Source organism: Chamaea fasciata, unplaced genomic scaffold, assembly GCF_029207755.1.
Source record: "Chamaea fasciata isolate MVZ Bird 193981 ecotype frontalis unplaced genomic scaffold, bChaFas1.0.hap1 SCAF_5, whole genome shotgun sequence".
Classification (NCBI taxonomy): Eukaryota; Metazoa; Chordata; class Aves; order Passeriformes; family Sylviidae; genus Chamaea; species Chamaea fasciata.
The window spans coordinates 14,967,851-14,991,644 of NW_027094090.1; the positions used below are offsets into that span (position 1 = coordinate 14,967,851).

The window sequence follows — 23,794 nt, forward strand, 5'->3', positions numbered from 1 at the left end:
TCAACAATCTCTGTTACTGCTTTTCAGCACACTCCGGGTAAAAAGGTTTTTCCTTATATTTAAGTGGAATTTCTCATGTTTCAGGTAGGTGCATATTGCCACATATTCTTCCACTGGATGCCACTACCTTAGGCTGTTTATTCCCTAGTATCATGTACTTAGACAAATGGATAAACCTTCTGGTTTTTGGGCTAAATAATTTCAGGTCTCTCTGCCTCTCCTCAGGTGAGAGATGGTCCAATTCCTTAATCATTTTAGTGACTCTTTTTGTGGGATTGCTTCAGCATGTTTGTGTCTTCCTTGTACTGGGGAGCCTAGAACTGTGCTTCAGGACTGAACTGTGCTTCAGGAATGAACAGTACTTCAGGAGTGGCCTTACCGGAGCTGAGTCATTTCCTTCAACTTTCTGTCAGCACTCTTCCTAATATAGCCGAGCAGACTTTTGTTGGGCCACGTTGGCCTTTGCTGCCAAGGGCACTTGGATCAACTTGATGTCCACCGAGGCCCTGCAGTCCTCTTCTGCCAAGCTGCTTTCCAGCTGTTTGGCCTGCAGCCTGTAGTGGTGCATAGGGTTATTCGTCTCCAAGTGCAGTACCTGGCATTTCTTTCTGTTGAACCCCATGAGGTTCATACTGGTTAGTTTTTCCAGCCTGTGCAAATGTCTCTGAATGACAGCATAACCATCTGTTGTGTAAACTGCTACTTCTAGTTTTGTATTGTTTGCAAACCTACAGAGGGTCTACTCTGTCCATCATCCAGGTTGTTAATGAAGATATTCAACGTTCTTGGCTGACTTTTGATGCCTGAGTTACACTGCTAAGTGACTGGTCCCAGGTGGACTTTGTGCCACTCAATATGACCTCTTGAAGCCCAGAAGTTCAGCCATTTTTCAGTGTCCTTCACTGTCCAGTTATCTAGTCTATAATTCATTAGTTTGTGAACAAGGATTTGTGGATCACAGTGTATAAGGCTATGCTAAGGTGAAGAATAAACAACGTCCACTAGGCTCCTCTCATCCACTCAGCCACTCATTTTGCGAGGAAAGTCTTCCAGTGGATCAGGCATTAATTTCCCCTTTGTAAATCCTTGCTGATGTCTCTTAGCCACCTTCTTCTTTTTCATGTGTTTGCATATGTTTTCCAGGATTATTTGCTCTATCATCATCTCAGGGTTTGGGTAAAACTGGCTTGGATCCTCTTGCCCTTTCTCAAAGAGAGGAGAGCTTCCCCTGAACATCATAATTTTAAAGAGATAACTGAAAGTGGCCCCACAGAGATATTAGCCAACTCTATCAGCACTCTCAGGTGCGTCCTACCAAGTCCCATGAACTTCTGTATGTCTGGTCTGTTTTAAATGTTCTCTTTCCTGGTCCTCCTCTACCGAGCACAAGTTATCCTTGTTCCAGACTTTCTCAGGTCTGGGTCTCAGTTTCCAAGAGTCTTGAAGCCAAATCTTAGCAGTAAGACCAAGACATATAAAGCTATGAGGAACATGGACCTTGCAATGTCCTTTGTCACCTGGTCCCCTGCCCCACTCAGTGGTGAGCCCACATTTTCTGTCATCATCCTCTCATTGCTGTTGCACCTCCAGACCTGTTTATGGAACAGTCTTCCAGCAGGCCCTGCCCCAGTTAGCTGGTGAGTCTGCAGGTTAATCTTTGCATTTGTAATCCTTTTGTCATTCTTAACTTTTCCCAAAGAGGTGACCTGTGTGACTTTCAGTTTGCCCGATCACAGCAATGAAACTTTTCTCCTTATTTGTTGTACTTGGTATCTTTCAGGCTCCTTTCCTTGAAGGTTGCAGACTCTTAAAATCCAGCAGCCATTTGCTTGACAGTTGTAGGAGCAGACAACAACAGGTCTAAGTCACTGAAGGAATGAGGCTGAGTTGTGCCTGATCCGAGTTTATAAAATTAATTCTAATATACTTTCCTTGCCTGTGCATCTGCTTCTTTCAGAATGGAGTTTTGGATGTCAGAAAATCTTTGAAAAATCCTGAGCCATTTTAGCATAGAAAATTGTTCTTTTTCTGGTGTCTCTACAAAGGAATTCTCGGTTCCAGCCATTCAAACTGCACTATGAAGACATTGCACAAATGTGAATATGTAGAGAGCATTTAGAATACAGATATGCCCATTTATTTTGTTTTCTATTTGCATAGTTTAGTCTTTTTTTTTTTTTTTAGTGTAGTAGGCTGCATGTTGTCTGTAATTTTTTTTTATTACCCATTTCAGGATTCAGTTTTAATGCAATTTTGTGCAAACAAGCTAGACAAGAAGGACTTCTTTGGGAAATCTGACCCTTTCCTTGTATTTCATCGAAGCAATGAAGATGGCAGGTAGGTGCTTGTTGAGTATTTTTTCTGCTCATAATTAGGCAACCTAATTATTTACAGGTAATATAGTTTTCTTTTTTTTTTTTACATTTTTCAGATTAAGCTGTGTTTATTTTATAATGTTTGTTGGATTTCAGTTTGTCATATTACGCTGTATAGAAATAAAACTATTGCAACAAATTGATCAAATATTGCAATTTAGGGGTTTAAGAGGTAAATATCTCACAAATATAGAGCACTATGACAATTGTAATAAAATAGATAAAATAGTGTTACTTTTGCTAAGATATAGTATGCATTTAAATAAAATTCTCAAAGAAAATTGTAGCTGCAAAATATGCTAATGCTTAGAAATTGTGTTAGATAAAACCATTTTATACTGCAAATTTAAATTAGGAAATATCATATATCTTTTTGACAGAGTTCTAGGAAACTGAATTTAAAAATCCCTGAAATAGAATTTATGTTTTTTTCAAATGGCTGTTTACTACATTCATGCTTCAATTTGTTAAAGTTGGGCTAATCTCTTCTGTTCACTGCTAAGCTTTGACATGCACTGATGAACACAACACTTTGCCGTTGTGGGACTCTACTGGCAGGTTAAGATCTCTTGGAAACTGAAAGTCCTCACGTCTAACATATATCAAATCAGAGGCTAGAGACATATGATACTACATTTTTTCTGTAGCTTAAGTGGAACAGTTGTTAACACAAATATGTGTAAGGGAGTGTGTGTTACCTGCTCTTTTTCTCCTGGAGGCAGATTACAGGGACAGTTTTCTGAGTAAACACTGCATAGGTAAAACTGCAGGTCTGGAGGAGTTATGGCTCCTTTGTGAGTGGCATTAAGGTCACTTGTGCAATTTCGCTGCGTATGACTGGGAGTGCTGGTACAGGCAACCTCTCTTGGCCTTGGGTGCCGTTCTTTCCCGTTTCCTTCTGAGGGGTGAGTGTTGAGCCAGTGATGCTTTATGGGTCTCCTGAATCCAACAGGGTGTTGGGGCAGTACTTCTGCACTTTTGGCAGAAGGGTGCTTCCATTTTTTTTGCCTTTTTTTTTCTTGGCTTCAGGCATGTCTTCTGAATCATAGCCAGGATAAAAGTATAGACGTTTGGGGCACAAGGAGCACATTCTCTCAAAGGATGACTTCAGTTGCAACTGGATGAAGAATTTCAGTAATGATTTCGCCAGTGACCTTGTCTCTTGTTTTCTTTTGAACAATTCAATCCCCGAGACGGGGACCTGCAAAAGAGGCATTTTAATTTTGCATCATTTAGAGAAAGTAGAATGCTTGAGTTCATGAGAGAGGGTGATCATGGAATCTCACACAGGCTGATATGTTTTACCTAAGACACCCTGGTTAAAAAGCCATGGGCATAAAATGGGGAAAAAGAATCTGAAAGCCATCATTCCCTTGGCTCAGTTTCTTAATCTCTAAGCAAGAGTCAGATCCTCACAAGATCGCTTTCTTTCTGGATCTGTGACTAATTCCTGCATGTACAAGATCTGTTTAAACAAGTGGGATGGAAACTGCTCTTCTCTGAAATATTCACTGAATGGTTATAGTTCTTGTTGAAGTTTTGGGTAAAAACATTTTAGAGTTGTTAGGCACTCTAGTCTGTAATCTCTCTCCAGTGGGTCTTTTCAGTCTTCCCTTCCTTCTGATTTCACCATATTTCTTTTTTTCTTACCTTATATTTTATATGGACATTGTATGTATGAATGATTACAGTTCTTTTAATTCCATCTTTGATGACACAAAAGAAAAAGCAAATAAATACAAAATGTATCCTTTATTTTTTGTTTTAATTACAGTTTTACAATCTGCCACAAGACAGAAGTTGTAAAAAATACATTAAATCCGGTGTGGCAGGCATTCAAGATTTCTGTCAGAGCACTGTGTAATGGAGACTATGACCGGTAAGCTGTAGTTTAAGATTTTTTAGCATATACAGTTTTTTTCTCCCTAGCCCATGTGTTCTTTTGTTCTTTTTGTGCGTAACCTTTTTCCATCCAGTCCAGCCCCTGGTGTTATTTAATCAACATTTTGAAAGAATAATAGGTGTTCAAAACTATTCACCTCATTAAAGAATTTAGAAAGAATAAGCAGATATGCTAAGTCTGTAGGAAATGCTAGTGGTGTTTTCTGGAAAAAAAATCTTTGCTCTCTATGGTGTGAATTAGGAACAGAAAGAAAAGACTAATTTAAAGCATGGTCTCTGTGACAATGTACGCAAATATTTTTTAATGTTTCAATGAAAAACAATGATGATCTGTTTTCCTTGGGTGACAATGCAATGTCAGAGGATGCTGATAAATGAAAGCCTTTAAAATACATAGGTCAATAGATGAGAAACACAGAAGTTAGTCATCTTCAGATTTGAAGTTTTCAGTGATGCCGTGCAAAAGGATCTATCTTTACATGGTAATAATACCAAATTTTTAATCAACATTTTACCACTAATAACAAACAAATTAGTTCAGTGGAAATGGGTGTTTTTAGACTCCTTAAAAATGGCCATGTTGGTTACTCTTTCACTTAGATGCAATAAAAATGAAGTAATTTTTTAATGAGCATATTCAAATAGAATTTTTTACTTGTATTTGGGTTAATGTGCATAATACATAAGCAAAATAGTATTCATTAAGCTAATCTCTGGACACTGCACTATTTATCATATTAAAAAAAAAAAGAAGTTTTCATAATAATTAGAAAAGATGTTGTGGTGCAGGCATATTGAAATAACTCCAGCATTCCAAATTAAGGAAACTTAAAGGTGTAGTAGGACTCCTCAAATTATTATTGTCTATCTACTGTTGACCTACTTTCAGCATAACATGCTCAGTGAATAAAGGCTCCATGAAACTTCATAGCCATGCATACAACAGTCATGTCTCAAATTAAGAAGTAGTCATTAGCTGTCAGATTAATTCAAATTAACCTGCTGATAGTCCAGAAAAAACTTGCGAGGTTTTGGGTTTTTTAATTAGAAAACTCTTCTTTCTAAAGGTAAGGATTAACTTCCTAACATCCATATGGTAATACATAAAAACACAAACCCCAAAGGTTTCTTTCAGATAGTGATATTTTTGTGGATAAAATTTTGGTGCTCTGGGTCCTGTGATAGATGTGAAAGGTGAGAATAATGTCATTAGTAAAAATAGGTCACAGTAAACGTTTATTCTGGTGTGGGGGAGACTAAATCTTCAACTAGTGCATGCTTCTGAGTGAACTCTGTCCACGTTTTCATTATGGAATGACCAGGATTTGCTTCATTTTTCTCAAACTGTGCAATTATACAGTGTTTTCAGGCATCACAGGAATGGCATTTCGGTACTGCAGTAGTACTTAGTGTCTAATGTCTTTGTTCTTTCTCTTAATATGAGCTCTGAAAAGGCACTAACAGTTATTTTCTGCATCAAAGTTTTAAAACAGAGATACCCATCTCTAACCTTGATTATTTTTAAATGAAAGTGGTTTCTTTAATATTAAAATAGGAAACCCATCCTCTAAACTGTGTCCTTTAAGGTAAAGGTTAAATTTCAGTATGTGAAGATTGGAAAGGTCTTTTAATATCTTGCATATCATGCAAAATAGATAAAAGTCAAGATCTGTAATTAATCCTTTAATATGAAATAAATTTCAGCAGAGAGGAGCTTTATTCAAGGATGAATTGCTCTTACTTCAGTTACCTGTCTGCAGATCCTTTTCAGAAATTTATCTTGATATTCTTAATAATTTATTTTAATAATCCGAGTTTTGTCACTGAGATGATTTTGCTATTTGAACACAGATTTGTAAAACAATTCAAAACTTAAATCCCACTAAACCTTATGTAAATCTTAACTTAGTGGTGTGTTCTGTCTGTCATAACAGGTTTTGAAACATAAGTAAAATAATGGTTGTCTAGGGAAAGAAGACACTGATATTGCCTTTTTTTGCTGAATTCCTCTGAAGGTGAAAGCAGTTTCCTTTGAAGGTTGAAATACTTGATGGAATAAAAGAGGTTTGGAGTTGTTTTTCACTCGGTTCTGCAGAACAACTTTCCCTTTAATCAGTTTTCATTGTAAGGTGACTTAAATCCAAGCTGAATTATGCAAGAGCTATAAAATATAACAAATGGTGTGGTTAGGAGCTTTTAAATTTGAGTTGAAAAGAGGTACATCCAGACAAAGCAACTCATCTTTTACCTATTTTGGAATATAATAAATGTGGAAAAACATCCGGGTGTGAATTACTTGATATTTTATTGTATATAATATCAGCTGTTGCTCAGCTTTATCCCCAATGAGTCCCTTGTTAGTAAAGAAAACTAATCAATATATATTTGACTGTATGTAATTGGAAGAATGAGGAGCAGTTTCCATGGAAGCAATTATAAAGCAATTGCTTAGGTTCTTGTCCCCTCTTAATAAAACAACCCTCATGACTTCACTTCATGTGAAACTATTCTGAAGAATAAAAGTAAGTTAAGTTGTTGCTTGAAGTACAGGAGGTCTGGAGGTGTTATTTTTCTAACCCAAGTTCAGTTCATTTTAGGCCAAATAGGATTCACTGTTAGCAACAGCTGAATTTGCTTACATAGATGCACTTTGTGTAGTAAAAGGAGATGAATAAAGCTATATACTATCTCTAGCCTCATATATCTTTCCTGTTTCATCAAGAATGTTGATGATAATGTGCTCTGTAGTATTTGCATTTTAAGAAATCCACTCTTGAAGTAAGTATGTGAAATATGATTGATCTTTACTCAGGAAATTGCTTTTTCCTTTTTATCTGTTTCCCAGTCATCCCTGAAGCGAGGTTAGAGCTGCCCTCAAGGGTTCACTTTACTCAAAGGGAAACAGTTCTTAAAAACTTTGATAATACTTTAAAGTTTAAGGAATCATTTATTTAAATAACCACAGAAAATTCAGAGCATCAGCAAGTAAAAATATATTGGTTAAACTTCCAATGTGTTTTATTGTTTCCTTAGCTTCCACTGTATTTAGCTATTGATTTATGAAGATGTATTGTGTTACCTGACAGGCTATCTGCTGCCCCATGAGAAATGACTGAAAAATTCTGCTTTTTGGACTTGGCACAATTGATGCACCCCTATGCTGTTAATCTTAAAAGCAATCCGGGTACATATTTAACATTTTAATAGGGTTGTGTTGTTGTTTTTTTTTTTTTTTTTTAAATTTTATTTTAGGACAATTAAAGTAGAAGTATATGACTGGGATAGAGATGGAAGGTAAGACATTATTTCTGTTAAACTTAAGCATTATCCCTGCATGTTTATACACATTTTAAAACATAAAAATATTTAGTGTCCAGCATAATATAGAAATAATATAGAGAAAGTTAGTTATTTGTCAAAATTTAAAGATACAGGTACTGGAAAGATTCTGCTGTGATACAACTCTGTATTTTTCAATTGTGATGAATACTGATGCATTAGCCTATTTCAAACCTGCTGTGTGTATATTCATCCATGGAACATGATAAAATGCACAGGCCTGCAATGGCTACTCGTGGGGGCCTAAATTCTGCAATGTAGAAGGCACCTATTCGTTACCTTAATTTCAGATTGGGTCTGAATGTTCATTTCCATGTCTGTCTTCATCAAAACATTATTGTAAACTTTGGATTTGGAAGACCTGAGTTTTGTATAACTCCCCTTGAAAGAGGACAGTGGAATATACATGGAATTTCTGTTGCTAAATTCAGGAGGGATATCTGTTATTCTTAAGTGTACTGGCTGTACACTTTTTCTGAAGAAATGAGCCTGTCAAATTGCCTTTATTTTGTCAAACAAGGTAGAATTACTTTTTAACACAGTGGATTGATACCTCTTGTTCTTTTAGAAATGTTTGAGCTTATATCTTAATACTTTGATTAGAACTTATATTCATAAATATTGGTTCTAGAACTGAATAGGTTTATTTCCATTTATCTTTAAGTTAGTCCATCTTAATTATATCCTATTAATCATAATTTATATTTTAATATGTTTTAAAATGGATATGCACTTGCATTTTGATTTTTAAAATATATTATTTATTCTACAGTAATGTCTTTAATACTACCAATGCAATTTGCTTCTAGTGTTATAGATAATGATATTGTCCTTCTGTGGTTAACAAGTCTTGTAATCATAATAGGCAAATTTATCCTGTGCTGCTGTTCATTTCCTTGCTGAAAAGGAAATAGGATCCAAAAGTCTATTCAGCTTTCTTGGGTTGTAATTTTGTCTTTTTGGTTTTCCGTCATGAAGCCTCTTGATGTATAAGCGTTCTTATCTCATGTTTGCCCCCTATGAATACCTGCCAGTGTAAATTCATCCTTCTTAATCAGATAGATTTTCCTTGAAGAGACAAAATAATGTATTCTAGCAATTAAAGGAAGTGTATTTAAATTTAAAAAGCCATACTAGCAAAAAATAATCGTATCCCTCTTAGAATTTCTGTTAACATTCTTTTCTCAGTGAGATTTGTCAAATCCTTAAAAATTTTATATATTTATGTATAAACCACATTTTTTGAAAATAAGCTAGCAATGAAAAGTTAAATTGTATTGCCAAGTTAATAAAAAATAAGGATTATATTTTATCATGGTATCAAACCCCATGTGCTGTTTCACTATCCAAAATCTGTAAGATTAAAAAGAAAAGAAATCTGACAAATAACACTAAGTAACTGCAAGTCTGGGTGAAATCTTGAACATACTGTAGGTTTTAGGCAATCATTAGCCTCTCCAGTCTCAAATAGTTTCAAATATTATCTGCATTTGCTCACTTCACAATCTGAATACCTATAAAATAAATATCTAAAAAAACAAAAAGTGAAGGATACCATTTACATATTTTCCTTTTTATTCTAATGAGGTTTTTTTTTTGGCTTTCTATCTATTTAGAATTTAGAAGCACACTGAGCACTGACATCTTATGTGTAAAATTGCCCTTAAAGATGAGACAGGCGCTCATCTCGTGTGACTTTAGACAATGCAAAAATCAGACAAATAGATTGGACTAATCATTTAAGCTATTTCAGTGGCTTACAGGAGAAAATGGTCTGATTGAATCCATCCTACCTGGAATAAATTGCCAGTTGGTGGTGCCTATAAACTTTCATAGTGATCATAGCAAAACCTAAGTGCCTAATTTAACTTTGACATTGCCAAGTATATCGGAAATGAATCCCATTCAAGAGTTACTCTAACAGTTTTTTGCACAACTCTGCTGTTCCTCAGTTTATATTAATTTCCATTTGTTATGGACAGTTTTTATAAGGTGTTGTTACACCAGCTGGACACCTCACCACACTGAATCTGTTTGCTCCAGAGATGTGCAGACTGGGCAGGACCAGTCTTTTAAAGATTGCCTGCTCTCTTGATAGCAAAGGAGGTTATTCTGAACATTACAGGCTGTTCTGCAATCAGGAAGACAAAGTTATGATGCATGTACTTGATTTCTGAATCATGACTTGACTTCATTTTGACTAAGAAGTTTTTTCCCCTTTTCCCCATTCTGTGTTACCTGTGCTTTGAAAAATAGCACCATGGTGCTTCCGGTTGAGCGTCGTCCTTCATGTTCCTAAATTATGTTGTTAGAGCAATTGTAATGTAATATCATGATCATATTATCATCATCAGAGAGCTCTTATTTATTTTCAAGCATCACATAAAGCTTCCTGACAAAAAGTAATATATGCCCTTGTAACATCAACACTATTAATTATTAAACCTCTCTTTGTGTCAAACCAATTTTTGCACAAAAAATGTCAAAATGTGAACAACTTGTTCTGATACCTTTTATTGCTTCTAAGAGCTATGATGAACCCCAAAATATTTGATGCTATCAGAAGTCACAAAATTTGGTTTTGTTGCTTGGGACAAGCCCAGTTGTTTGAAAGAGTCACATTTTTAGGGCTTTTTTTATTGAGTGTCCTTCTATATGAAGCACGTGCAGACAGGTCTAACAGAAGGAAAAAAATAAGATAGTGCACCACTTCACATCAGCACATCAGCGATACTATGATGTTTTTAGTTCTCTCTGAAAGCTTTTTCATTTAATTTCAGAAAAAAATCACTTAGCATACATGTTGCGAAAGTCATTTCACAGTCCTGATGTTTATGATCTGTTACATAGAAAAAGGGGCGTGTTGAGTTATAAAGCTGTAAATATTGTCATGCTAACCTGGGGCCACAGAAGCATTCATCTGAGAATATGAATACAGCGTGAGAGATTTTACATTTCAGATTCTAAGATCTTTCACCTTATTTTTTGTTCTTCGTCTTCCTTCTCCAGCTAGATAGTTGATTTTTAAATTCTTGCATTTTCTCCTCACTCATTGACATCTTTCTGATTATGATTGTCTTTTCCTCGATTTTTTTTTCTTTAGATAATAAAAAATTCAAAGTTAATACCATTTTGAAAATGATTTTCAGCACTTCAAAACACAGGGCTAAAAATGGAAAACTTAGGGAGATGGGCTTTAAGTTATAATTCTGTTTGCTAAGACTCTGGTTCAGTGTTCTGATATGCCACTCATGGATGAAAGTCTATAAGTCTAGGAAAATTTGGTGTTAGGCAGGCAAAGTGAATAAGTACTTTGGATTCTCAATCCAGAGACTAATAAGGAGTGATAATTAATATTAGAATATTGTCTTAATGGCTTACGTATCTTGCAAAAGCATATTTTGTCCAACAGGTGCTCAGCCTTCAGAGCCAGCCATGTGGTGGCATGTACATCCACCTGAATACCGAGTGTTAAGATCCAAGTTGATGCTCTTTGAAGTGTGGAGGGCTCTGAGACTGGTCATGTGTGCCCATACTTTTATAACATGATTCATTAGAGGAATCCTATCTTTCTAGCTCAGGTCTTGTCAGTGTTTGTGTATAGCCATAGGGAAAGGAGGCTTTCCAGTGTCTCTTGGAATTAAAGGAGCAATTATTTTTAAGCAGTACAGGTTCTTTTGCTCCCCAGAGACAGTCCTGTCTGGTATGGCTGATATTTCCTGTTTGCTGCAGCATGTTTGTAGGTAGTCATTGAACTATTGTTTGAATTTCTGCCTTCAAAATATACAACTTGATTTCAAAATAAAAGGTTAGAACTGTTACAAAAGGGAAAAGTTCCATTTTAAGCAATATATATTTTTCTCTAGTGTCATGGTTACCCGACGTTAAATACACCTTGTGGATGGCTTCCTCTGTTCCCTGCTAAAATAGTTCTTGCAGTCTGGAGAGCATTTAAGCAGAAATATACCTCCAAAATACATTTCTTAAGAAAAGTCTTTGTTTTGGAAGCGATTGGATGATCTTCCAGCTGAAAGGGGTGTGTTTGATGTGAGGTGGCCCCTTCTGAATCTGGGTAATGGGGAATATCTTTAACATACAGTATTTCTCAAGCTTTCTTACAGTATGTTTTGCTTATTTTGTATTAGCATAATGACTGAACCTTTTAGTTGTTTGATTAACATATTTTGTGAATTCCTGCTGATTTCAGAAAATGATATTTATATTTGATGGGGGGTTTTGTTTAATTTCATTATGATCAAAGCAAGAAAGAAATTTCATGTTGCTATGGATTGTTTCCATTTTTCATCTTGCAACATTCAGATTTATTTAAATTTGCTTTTAATATTTATACCTTAATTAGAACTGTGTTGAATTTCTTAAAAACAAGTTTTGCAAGTCACAAAGTCATGAAACTTTGAATTTCTACTGTAGTTTACAGTTGGAGGGAAGGTAAAACAGCTTCAGAGTTCACCACATGTGGAGGCAGAGTGTAGAGGAAATACAATGCCTTCTTAGGGCACAGCAGGGAAAATCTGGAGCAGCAGTGGGGAAAGTTCAGCTGGGCAGAGCAGAGAATGGGGACAAAACTTGTGACTGCTGGGAGTTGTGTAGGTAATGGTTGGGACACTGACCCCTGCAGTCCTTCTATTCCAGGTACCTGTCTGAGATACAAACCTGCAGCTCAGTCCTGTCTGGCAGCCCTGTGGCTTCTGTGCCCCAGTTCCCTGACCCCAGGCACCTTCCTCAGCTGTTCTTCCCCCACTGCTACTCCCTCTGGCCACTGTGCTCACAGTGCCTCCTTGGCAATGTGCCTGCCTTGACAAAGCAGTTTTAAAAACGTGAAGGGTAGCGCAGGAGTGCCAAATGTATTCTTGGAGCAGGAACAGAATTTAGAAAGAAGAAGCTTGATAACCACTTCTTTACTGTTAGGGTAAGATTTACTTTCCCATAATACCATAAGCTGAGTAGCCTCAGTGGATTGCTTTTCTCTTCCCAGATGGAAAGACAGAGGAGCTGAAATAAACTTTGGGTCTTCCCCTAAAAAGTTCAGTGTCATGTTACACAGATTGGGAGGGCTGGTCTTCTCTGGTTTAAGTTACTCCTTTCATGCTTTCATTAACTCCCGTTCTCTTACATAGCCTCATACACAGTTCAGAGTTGTTAGTGGTCATCCACTGAAGGAAATGGTGACAGTGACCCGCTCTGTTTTTTCAGATTCTGGTCACTTACACAGGGGTCAATCACTGATTTACAACATAGTCCTCATTGTGCAGCTAAGTTAAACAAAAACCATCAAAAGATTTAAACTAATACTTTCCAACTCTAAATTTGCATTACTGATAGGATGAACACAAAACAGAGAGAGTAATAAAGATTTTAAGCAAATTGTATCTGTTGCCATTACTTGTTTCTTGGGTGTCAGTTCATATTGGCTGTGTGTCTCTTTTGCATTAATAAAATACATGTTTAAATTCCTAAATGTTGTGCATTTGATTTAAAATCTTATTTTTCAAACAGCCATGATTTCATTGGAGAATTCACAACGAGTTACAGAGAGCTGTCGAGAGGGCAATCTCAGTTCAATGTTTATGAGGTAAGTGTTATGAGTATTAACTCAGTCTCAGGAAATACATGAGAAAACAATGGAAAGCTGTTATTGCCACTAATGTAGTGGTTAAGCCTGTGCTGCTATAACCCTTGTTTTTGTTGTTTTTTTTTTTTTTCTTCTGTATGGTGTACAGTTCTTTGTTATTCCTTAAGGTATCCTTTAATTGGTCTCAGACTAGTGCCATTAAACTTCAGTGTTTTCATAGTCCTAATATAGGTGGTAACAAATACAATGGTTAAGGTGAGCACTAAAGATGGCAGGGGAAGCAGGGTGCTCCAATTATGTGCTGCACTTTTATTTTGAAGATGAGCAAAGATGCTGTGCAGAGTAGGACAACAATAACTGAAAGCCATGGGTTTTTTTCTTATTTAGATCCAAGATCAACCCCAGAGTTACAGTAGTATCCTGTGAATAGTGTCATAACACAGATTACTGTGTGCGGTGGAAATGTCCTCTCCTGTTGTATCACTGGCATGAATCCTACCCTACCAGGAATATTCTGTCATAACATCTTCAGTAATTTTTCAGTTTCTTAAATGTAGTGTCAGTATCATACTCCCCGCAACAACGTTAATTTCCTGAGCAGCTCATGTTTGCCTCCCCACACTCCAGTCCTCCATACTTGGGTACTGCTTCTACTTCATTAGTCTGTACAGTATTAGAACAAAAGATACTGGGCAAATTCTTTTTTAAACGTTTTGCTTTTACAAACTAACCCAAGGCGGGTAGAGAAGTTTAAGTGAATGGCTCATATTTAAAGATTAGGAACCTTGCTAGAGCCACGTCTTTGCAATTGAACTTTACTTAATAGGTTCATTAGAATTCATGTAGCTTTCTAGGTTCCTTCAGGGACGTAAAACTTTTAGAGGCTAAAAAATATTGTTTAATTTCTAAAGTTACCTGAAATTCAAAAAAAACCTCTGCGTAAATATTATAAGAATTATAGTACTATGAATTACAGGAGAGAAACAAGCTGTCATTTAATTCATCTTTGCTCCCAAGTAGATGCCTTGTTTGCCATGATATTTCACTCCAAGCTCTAGTGCAGTTCCTTGCAATTCCTAAGAAGCCAATTGTCAAGTTACCTGAAGCAGAAAGTTCAAATGAATCTTCTCTTTGGCATTTAATGACTGCTGGCAAGCAATATGCTGCTAATTCAGGCCTGACCATTGAATTCTGGAGAGCAGTGAATGAACTGCCACAGGGCAGACAGGCAGCCTGTTACTTTCATCTTCCTCTTCTGGGCAAATGTCAGCAGGAGTCACTTTCTGGCTAAGATTTTGGTTCAACAAGAATTGCTGCATTGTTTAATTACCACCATTACACAGGCTTAATCTATTGCTCATCAGACACTGTTAAATGGAGGGGCAGGAGTTATTTGGTATTTTTTAAGTGTTAATGGGCTTATATGTGTACAAAGGAGTAAAAGCTTTGCAGAACATTTACACAGTGTGGCATACTGGGGGAAAAGAGTGAGTCATTTGTTTAGCCTGTTTGGGAAGACCTCAAATCATAGTTGTCTCTTCTTGCCTTACGTTTCACAGCTGTTCTGTGTTGTCCAAGGAATAGAATCCTTAAATGCTATTTCATTTTGGTTGGGGGAGAAAGTCTTTGGAAGACAAGTATTACTAGTTTGCCTGTTTTAAGGCAAAATTCTTTAAATGTTTTATACCACAGATAAGTTATCTTTTGATTGGATCATACTGCTTTAATGTTTGTATCTGTGTTTCTAGGTAATAAATCCAAAGAAAAAAGGGAAAAAGAAAAAGTATGTTAATTCTGGAACAGTAAGTAAATATATTTCATGTTACTGGACGTTTTTCTTCTTGCTGCAAACATAGTGTAGTTGACTTGTAATTTAACAGGATTAGAATAGAACTTTCTGTCAAGACCACAATAAACTATTTACTTTTACACAGCATTCATTTTCAGATTTTTTTTTTATTTGAAGAGTGTGATATAAAATTTGTCCAAGTGTGCTGTCAAGTTGCCAGTGGTTTTAAAAATAAGCTCTATCAAAATTTCAGTCAAATAATTGAAGCTATTGGATGGTACACTTTTAAATTTTTTTTCTGAAACATACCTACACCTTTACAAATAAATTTTCTTTTTAAATTTATCTGCTGAGCTAGCATTGTTAAAAGCTAGAACGCTTATCATGGCTAAATTGAAAAGAGTCAGCAATTTTTATTGCCAACAGTTTTTTTGTAAATTTATTTTGAAAGATCTGTTATTATTGTTTGGGATGAGAATTTCTGTTTTCTGGTTTGCATTCCATATTCTGTTCTCATGTTTATGAACCATTTGATTGCAATGCAAGTATTTCCCTTCAGCACTTGGTCAGCTTTGATGTCCTGGCATCCATGATGTTCAGAACATCATTTTTTAAAAAGTGAAGATAAATGTTGAGGAGTGTTATATTGGAAAACCTAATCAGTTGTAAGAGATGTTTTTTGTAAACACATCCACCATGTGGGTTTTTTCCACATGAACAGTTTCACTGAAGTCAGTAGGGCTACTTTCATGCTGAAAAGTAGCCTTGAAGGAATGTTTTGACATTCTCACATTCTTCTCTGTTTATCAGTGAGAAAATAAAAACTTATTTTTCAGCCTTTGCTTTAAATTATGAAAAAATGGGCGAAGCAGCTTGCCTGTTAAAATTTATCATACAATATCTAATTCATTAGGTAATTTATTCTTTGCTAACATACTCCTTTTACTAAAATCTATCATGTTAAAATCAAGTTCTATTGCATTAAATTAGTGAGTGAGAAACGTGTAAAGTGGTTGTTTTCAACCAGTGCTAAAAGTGTACTCAAAATTTTAGGTATGAAATCTGCCTAAGGGTACAGAAGGGCAAAAAAATGTATTTTCACATTCAATTTTCGTGTTGATTTTGGTTTTAAATACTTCAGCATCTTCAGAAGTATGTGTCTGCATTTGAAAAAACATATTTTGCTCATGTTTGAACAGGTGGAATCAACTGTCTTGTTCTTTGCTTCCAATTACATCAAGAATTCCAATAAAGAGTTGTTAGAAATTTTCTTTTCTTTTTCCTTCTTTACCTTTTCTTTTCTTTTTCCTTCTCTTCTGTTTGTTTTGTAAATTTTTTTTGATATCAAGTCATCTCTGTCCCCATTTGCCCTTACTTCTAGTAGTCCTTCAGGCTTCCCTTCTGCTTCTCCACATGGTCACTTTCCTATGTGTTTGCCTGCAGTTTTGTTTTTCTTGTCCTCATCGTTTACCCAAGGTATTCTTTATTCCGCAATTTTTTAAATTTTCAAGCCAGGCACCAAGACCATAATTTTCATTAATAGGAGGTAGAGTTCTGGAGAACTTTGAGTGGATATGAATCATTGACTGCTATCTCACTACAGCATTTAAGGACTATGTGCATAATGTGCACATCTCAATTTATTATTACTTACAGGGTCATTTTAAACTCAGGTAGTCAAATTACATACTAGGCAGAAGTGTTTCAGAATGTATGGTTAGCTTTAAACAAAGCCTAGTAGTGGAATAAAAAATTCAGTGCATAAAACTTGAAGCATTGGTAGTCACTGCCTTTGTGTGAGTAAATACTTTGGCCACTTTGGGAGCTGTTTCCATTTCCATTTTTGGACTTTTGAAATCAGTGAAAATATTTGCTTAAATTAATTAGGAACAAGATAACCAGCTGTAAGAACAGGTCAACCATTAATATTACTGTGTCCAGTGGGAAAATGCATAGAAATGTTGGTCTTTTTTGCAAGGCTATGCTACTGAGAGCCTGGTAGAACATTTTTATGGTCTTCTGTTCTCAGCTAGAAGGGTGATTTGGTGATTTTAGGCTTAGCTAATCACTCAGTCACACAGAACTGTGAGAAAGAAATTGGATAGAAGACAGAATTACTACCTGTAATCTCATTCTGAGTCCAAGTTTACAACATAGCAGTATTTTCAATTTTTGTATTTTGCTGCAAGTGGATGCAAAATTTTGTGATAGACTTCCATTCCCTCTTTATTCCTTGTATCTTTATTCATGGATTTGCTCTGAGTAGTTGCTTGAGAAGTTTTCACTGACTGCCTGCTGCACTTATGTAATGAGAGAATTTGGGTAAATAAAATAATTTTAATCTTTGCTTCATAAATATTGCACAATATATGAAGATCTTAAATGCTGGATCCTTTCCACTTGAGTTTATACTTCTGTGACTTGATGGCTGAAAATGCCAGTAACACCTTTAGATCACTCTGTGTTTTGTATCTCTGTCATTTCTGAATGATAAAATCTGAGACTGCTGAAATTACTTACCTTTGCATTTTTATATATATATAGATATAGAAATATGTGTATAAATATATGTACACACATATATATATATATATATATATGTATGTCGTATGTGTATACTACTTTGAAAAAAATTATATATTTCCTATATGTGTGAACTTTACTAGATTTTTGCATTCTAGGCTTGCATTAATACTCAATACTGCCTTTAATGTGAGATGAGTAATTATATAAATAATTGCAATTGAGTTCTTCAAAAAGTGTTAAAGTGCTCATACAATGGATGCATTATCATATACCCTGTAATATTCAATTGTAGATGTAGTACACAGAAATCAGAAAACATGTATGTGGTAACCTGCTCTGGAATACAATCTTTTGCCCCTTACCTTTTCCTTAAATAAAAAAAAAGAATGCAATTATAGACTTCTCAATCTGTCTGTTCCCTTTCAAGAGCTGCCTACTGAAATTATTTAATATCTTTTTTTAATCTTCTTTTTTCCCTTAATACTGTAGGAAATTACGTCCTAAGGACAGAGCTCGAAAAACATTGTGCTTATGTCTCTACTTGTTCAGCTGGGAAACACACAATTCATGTCTGACTCTCTTTTATTTGCTTTCAGGTAACGTTGCTTTCCTTCCTAATTGAAACAGAAGTTTCATTCCTTGACTATATTAAAGGCGGGTATGTGATTAGCAACAAACCTTTCTTGTTCTCACAATTTGTTTATGGCTCTCAGTAGCATCTCTAAGGAGCTGTATTATTTCCTCATTTTAGGGGCTGTACTTTCCTACATAAAGCATGCAGATAGTTACTAAATTATGGAGCTTTGCTTTTACTGTTAAAATTGGAATTGATATTAAAACACTGAGAAAGAATGACCAATGATCAGCCAGAGAAAATTTGATTAAAGAGGGAGTTATCTATATATTATTAAAATATTAACAATGATGTCCATGTCTTCTGATTATTCAGAGCTTTGGTGTATTTAATGCTGGTGTTTATTTAGAGCTTTTCCCCTTCAAAGCCATTTTTTCAATACTAATTAAAATTTTTAACATGTTCGATTTCTCATTTGTCATCATTTTTTCTAAAGAGAAGTAGAGACAGAAGTGTCAAATGTCTTACCCTAGAACATGCCTGGAATTGTGACCAAATCTGAAAAATTCCTGGCTCTTAACATCCCTGCCAGAACACTGTCCTTCTGTAAAATAAATAGAAATTTGTTATGCATTATTAGGCACTTATTTTTGGATTTTTGGGGCATAAAGTCTGAGTATACATTCCACATGTGTTTTAGAGCATTGATAACCTGTGAGGAAACAAGTTCCATTTTTTGGGGTTTTTTTTGAAGTCTTCAACCACAGTTCGGTGGAAATAAAAAAGAAGTCAGTGCTGTGTTTTGACAGTAGCTATACAGGGCTTTGCCTTTGGTCCCAGCAGTGGCAGTCCTACATTCCTGTTGTGGACTTTGACAGAAGTTGGAAATGGCCATCCATCCATGTTTACCAGAAATTTCTATTCATTGAAGTCTGTGTATGCACAAATGCATGAAGAAACAGTCTTGCCTCTAGTGCAGCCGTTTCCTTTGAAGTGTGTTGTACAAATATGCCATGACCATCCTGTTCCCCGTTCATTCAAAATTCATCTCTACAGAAAGAGCAGGTATAAGGAACTGAGGAATTGAGGTTTATGTCTAAATTAAAAAAAAAAAAAAATATATATATATATATATATATATATATATATATGGGGGCTGCTTATATAATCTTTTCGGAGTGGTCTATCACATTCCTCGCTGACATGTTACAATACAAATTAATAAACCTAATTATCTACATTCTTCAGAAAAGTCACATAAATTTTGAGTAATATATTGTGATTTTCCTATTGATATTTTGTATATATCTCATTAACTGCAAGTCAAAAAAGACTTGTGATATTTGTAAATTCCACTTAAACTTTTTTCTTCTCTTTTTAAAAAAAAAGGAGTAGAATTCAGTAGAATGCTCCATGTTTAAAAGTATGAGCAGTAATACTTATTTAATTATTTTATATAGAATTTTCTTTAGTGATTCATACAATTATTTCTATGTACATGCCATTGAAAACTGTAGAAGTAGTTGTATAAAATCTTACCTTTTTTTCTGCAACAAATGCAGTTATGTAAACATGACAAGAAAGCTCAGACTCTGTTATTTTCTAGGCTTCTCCCTTCCTTTGTTTGTCTCATTTAATATTACTACATATCAGTTAAAGTCCAGTTGACAAATATTTGAAGGAAGGGGAAAGAGAATATTTTGTCATTAATCAGTCTGTTTTCCCATCATGTCCTCGAAAATTGGGTTTTTAAAGTTCCTTGTTTTTCTCCCATTTAGATAGGCAAGAGAAAGGATGCACTGATTCTGCAACAGGCACAATTGCATATTTGCTCTTCAATAAATGTGTGCTTATAAAATACTTCATGTTCAAAACTTTCACTGTAATTTGTTTGAGCTGTTTAGAATTAAGACAGATGTCATGGAAATCTTGACAGCTTTAACAGATTATGATTACAGTATTGATTTCATTTATGTTTTTGAGTCTGAATCTGTTTAATTGGGATATTCATTCCATTACCAGTATTGTCTATATGACTTGTTTTCTTAAAGAACCTTGGAGAATTAAATAAAGGTTTGTCCATAAACTCAGATTTCGTTTTACTGCTTAAGACTGGATTTTATAGCAGCATGGCAGAAAAGAGGAGGATGTCTCTTTTGCATCTGAATATTACATCAAATAGCGCCATCTTAATTGCTGGCTTTTCCTTACATCTTGATACTTAATCACATATTTTGCCACACTGACCTTCCCACATTTAAAGTAAGTATGTTGTGCTAAAAAAAATTACATTTTAATTAATTTCAAAATTACATTTCTCCTGCCGCTTAATGCAGCCCCAGTTAGTAACATATTCCTATCAAAACACCTCCAAATATATGAATAAGTTCAGCAATGTAAGGGATACAGTCTTGGAAAGGAATGCAATTGAATTTACAGGAATGACTGTCAAACATATCTACTTTTTTTTTTTTTTTTTTTGTCAGGAAGAAAGACTAGAAGCCCAAAATCTCTGAGACTTAGTGGACAGAAAAGATATTTCTGTGCAGAAGTTTCTAGCCCGATTGACTTATTGGAAAAGGTAGTGAGCTAGTTGTTTGTAAATCAGTAAAATTCAGGAGCTGAATCCTTTTGCAACTGAAATATCTTGTCATGTCTTCTGTCCCAGATTAGCATAAGATAAGAGGAAATGTTTTCCTCCATCATGTTAAAAACCCTACCTTCATCCAGGTCTTTAGAAATGAACACCCATACATTTTTTGGATTCAAAAGGATTTGGACATGTATTTTTAACTGAACTGTATTGAATCATGGATGGTTGAAAGGGAAATTCATATCTCCTTTCATGACAGCTGTTTTAATCCAGGCAGTGCACTATCCACTGTAATGGGAGGCATATTTGCTGATCACAGGAGAGTTGGCATGAGAAAGTTACGAAGCAAGGCCTGCCGTAGCTTGGTATTTTGGAAGCTTTGCCATGTGTTTCTTGTATCCTTGGAGACTATCAAGAAGTAATAAAACTATGTAAGAGGAAGATCTTGAAGAGAGTTTATCTGCAAAATCTTCTGTATGTTGTTACAACATTTGGCTCAACAAGCATCTGCAAAGGGGAAATTAAAAGTGACACTGGGGGTTTAGATGCCATGGAGAGGATGCAGCCTCTTGGTAGAATTAGTTACTCTGACAGCTCTGTTGTAGAGTTCTGTGCAGTAAGTGGTCCTCAAACCTTCAACTGCTCCCCCCTGCTGACAGACCAGCTGGTTGTCATTCTGAAACCACAGGGGGAAATCCATGATTCCTTCTAATGTAGTGTTTAAAAAACCATAATCAAGCCTAGTCAAAAACTACATTCAGGCTTAATTTGTTCCCTTATGTATATCAGTACTGATGGAATTCATATTAAAAGATGACAGGTGTCACTTTGCTCTCTCTGTGACTGTGAGGTGAGGATTACTGTTCCTTTTAAGATACTTTCTTCGTTTCTTGTGGTATATAGTAATATAGGGTAAAATCACATGTCCGCTTTCAAGTAGATCATGTATTTCTATACCAGCTAAATTATGGCAGAGTAGTAGAGAACTGGGCAGCACTATATCTATAAGGCACATTGCTCTGTTTGGGTATTTCACCTCAGCTGGGTGAGGACATCTTGCATGACCAGGGTTAAAAATATGTCCAAGGAAAAATCAATATAGCTGTTAAAAGGAATTAATAATATTTATAACAGTTAAGTTCTTCTTAATGATTTATTTAGGTTTTTTAATAAACAATGAAAAACAGGATGATGGAGTCAAGGAACTGTTTTCAACGTCTTAATGAGTTTGTGTTGTGCAGCCCTTAGCTTGAACCCTATATTTTCAAGTGTTTATTTCGTCTCCTAGAAAGTCAGTGTCCTAAAGTTTGTCCACAAATGATGTTGCCATCTCTTGTTTGTTTTTCTACACAGCAGTACAACTATTAATAAAATTTGTGTTTGCTTTTTCTGCAGAACCCAAATCAATTTCACAGTTGCTATTGATTTCACAGCCTCCAATGGTAAGAATAAAAATAAACATCTTGTGTGTGTTTGTGCTGTGTTCAGTTTTAAGTGCACATATGTGTGTTTGTAACAGTATTCAGCTGGCACCACCTGGACTCAGGATTCCATTTTGCTGAGCAACAGATAAGAGTCCAATTCCTGTCTAGGAAAGCAGAACAAATGGAACAGATAAAAGTTGGAAAAGCTACATATAAAATATAATAACCAGAAACAGTTTACAAGTATCTGTGCAGTTTTTGATTATTATTTCTATTGTTTGGTTTTTTATAACTGCTGGAAGAAAACTTAGAAGAACCCATTAAGAAGGACCAAATAGTTCCAGGCAGAATGAGGCTGAAGTGGGGTGAAGCAGAGTTAGGTTGTGATTCTCCTCCAAAGCTGCTCTCAGAATGTCATAGTACTTTTGTAAATTCTGTCTTAAAAGTGTATAAATTGCACAAATCTACAAATTTCCTGCTGTCCTTTCAATGCTGAAATACAGCTATTTCTGCTAAAATCTATTTAGAACTACTAAAAAACTACTACTTTTAAAATTTATTCAGAACACTGCATTTTTACCTGATACAACTGCTTATTTTAGGAGAGAAAATTCTGAAGTGATTCAGTTTTAAAGTAAATCTGATCCTTGCTTCAACAGGTAACCCTTCACAGCCAACTTCACTGCACTACATGAATCCCTATCAGCTGAATGCCTATGGCATGGCACTGAGAGCTGTTGGTGAAATAATTCAGGACTATGATAGTGATAAAATGTTCCCAGCTCTAGGTTTTGGAGCTAGACTTCCTCCAGATGGAAGAGTATCACATGAATTTGCACTGGTAAGTAAATTAATACATGTTTTTTAAATTTCTTTACTGCAACAGAATTTTGGGAGTTAAGGTTGTAGTCTTAGGCAGTTCCTGAACAAGTAAAGAACAGAGAATGTGTTAAGTCTTCTGTCCTAACTCTAAATCGTTGTTTCAAAATTTTTCATCCTAGTGAAGTTACTTCACTTGAAGTTACTGAGAGAAATCTGGAGTCAAGAAGTCCCTGTAGGCCAAAAATTGTAATAAAGAAAAGTAATAATCTTTAACCTCAGCAGTAGCAGCTTGAGAAACAGATGCTTTAAAGACTTCAGACTGAAGCTAATCTCTCTAAAGAAGCAAACGAATCATGTTCCAAGATAATATTTCATTATTATTCTTATTCTGTCTCATTTTCTGGGATCTCTATCTTTACAGGCTGCTAGTTCAGAGACATAGGGGTCATCTAAGTGGACTAAAAGATGAGTTGATAAAAACAAATCTGAGATTGGTCCATGGGTCAGTTAAATTGCAAACCTAAAGTCTACCAGGATTTGCCAGAGAGGTTGATCTGGTATAACTGATGCTTGTGATTAGTGTTGATATTTCATCTACTTGCTTATTTTGAGGTTTTTGTTCTTCTTTGAGTAGGATAAAGTTGTCAGAATTACAGCAAATGTAGGTGTATCAGAGGGGACTTCTAATCAGATAGCATCAAAGACATGGCAGAAGATTGGTGACTGTAGATATGTATTTCTTCTGTCAGCCCGTGCTAGAAAAGAGTCCAACAAATCTTACCTCAGGGAAAGGTTTTCCACATAGATAGTAATTTAAAACAGGTGCAATTGCAAACACTCATTTAAATTGCAGACTT

The 23,794-nt window shown here is 35.4% G+C and overlaps 1 protein-coding gene across 4 annotated transcripts in view; it reads left to right on the top strand.

Moving 5' to 3' along the window:
* CPNE8 (copine 8) overlaps positions 1-23,794 on the top strand; it is a 74,206-nt gene that overhangs the window by 33,702 nt on the left and 16,710 nt on the right. The window contains exons 8-15 of one of the 4 annotated variants that reach the window (XR_010720750.1): positions 2,234-2,337; positions 4,150-4,254; positions 7,530-7,571; positions 13,134-13,209; positions 14,958-15,011; positions 18,014-18,120; positions 22,087-22,133; positions 22,775-22,789. Coding sequence is in view for 3 of the 4 variants with exons in the window: in XM_066182923.1 (XP_066039020.1) it covers positions 2,234-2,337; positions 4,150-4,254; positions 7,530-7,571; positions 13,134-13,209; positions 14,958-15,011; positions 18,121-18,182; positions 22,087-22,133; positions 22,775-22,956 (672 nt within the window). In the remaining variant the exon portion in view is untranslated. Of the gene's footprint in view, positions 1-2,233; positions 2,338-4,149; positions 4,255-7,529; positions 7,572-13,133; positions 13,210-14,957; positions 15,012-18,013; positions 18,183-22,086; positions 22,134-22,774; positions 22,957-23,794 lie in introns of those variants that run through there. The other 3 variants (XM_066182923.1, XM_066182924.1, XM_066182925.1) reach the window with 3 other exon arrangements.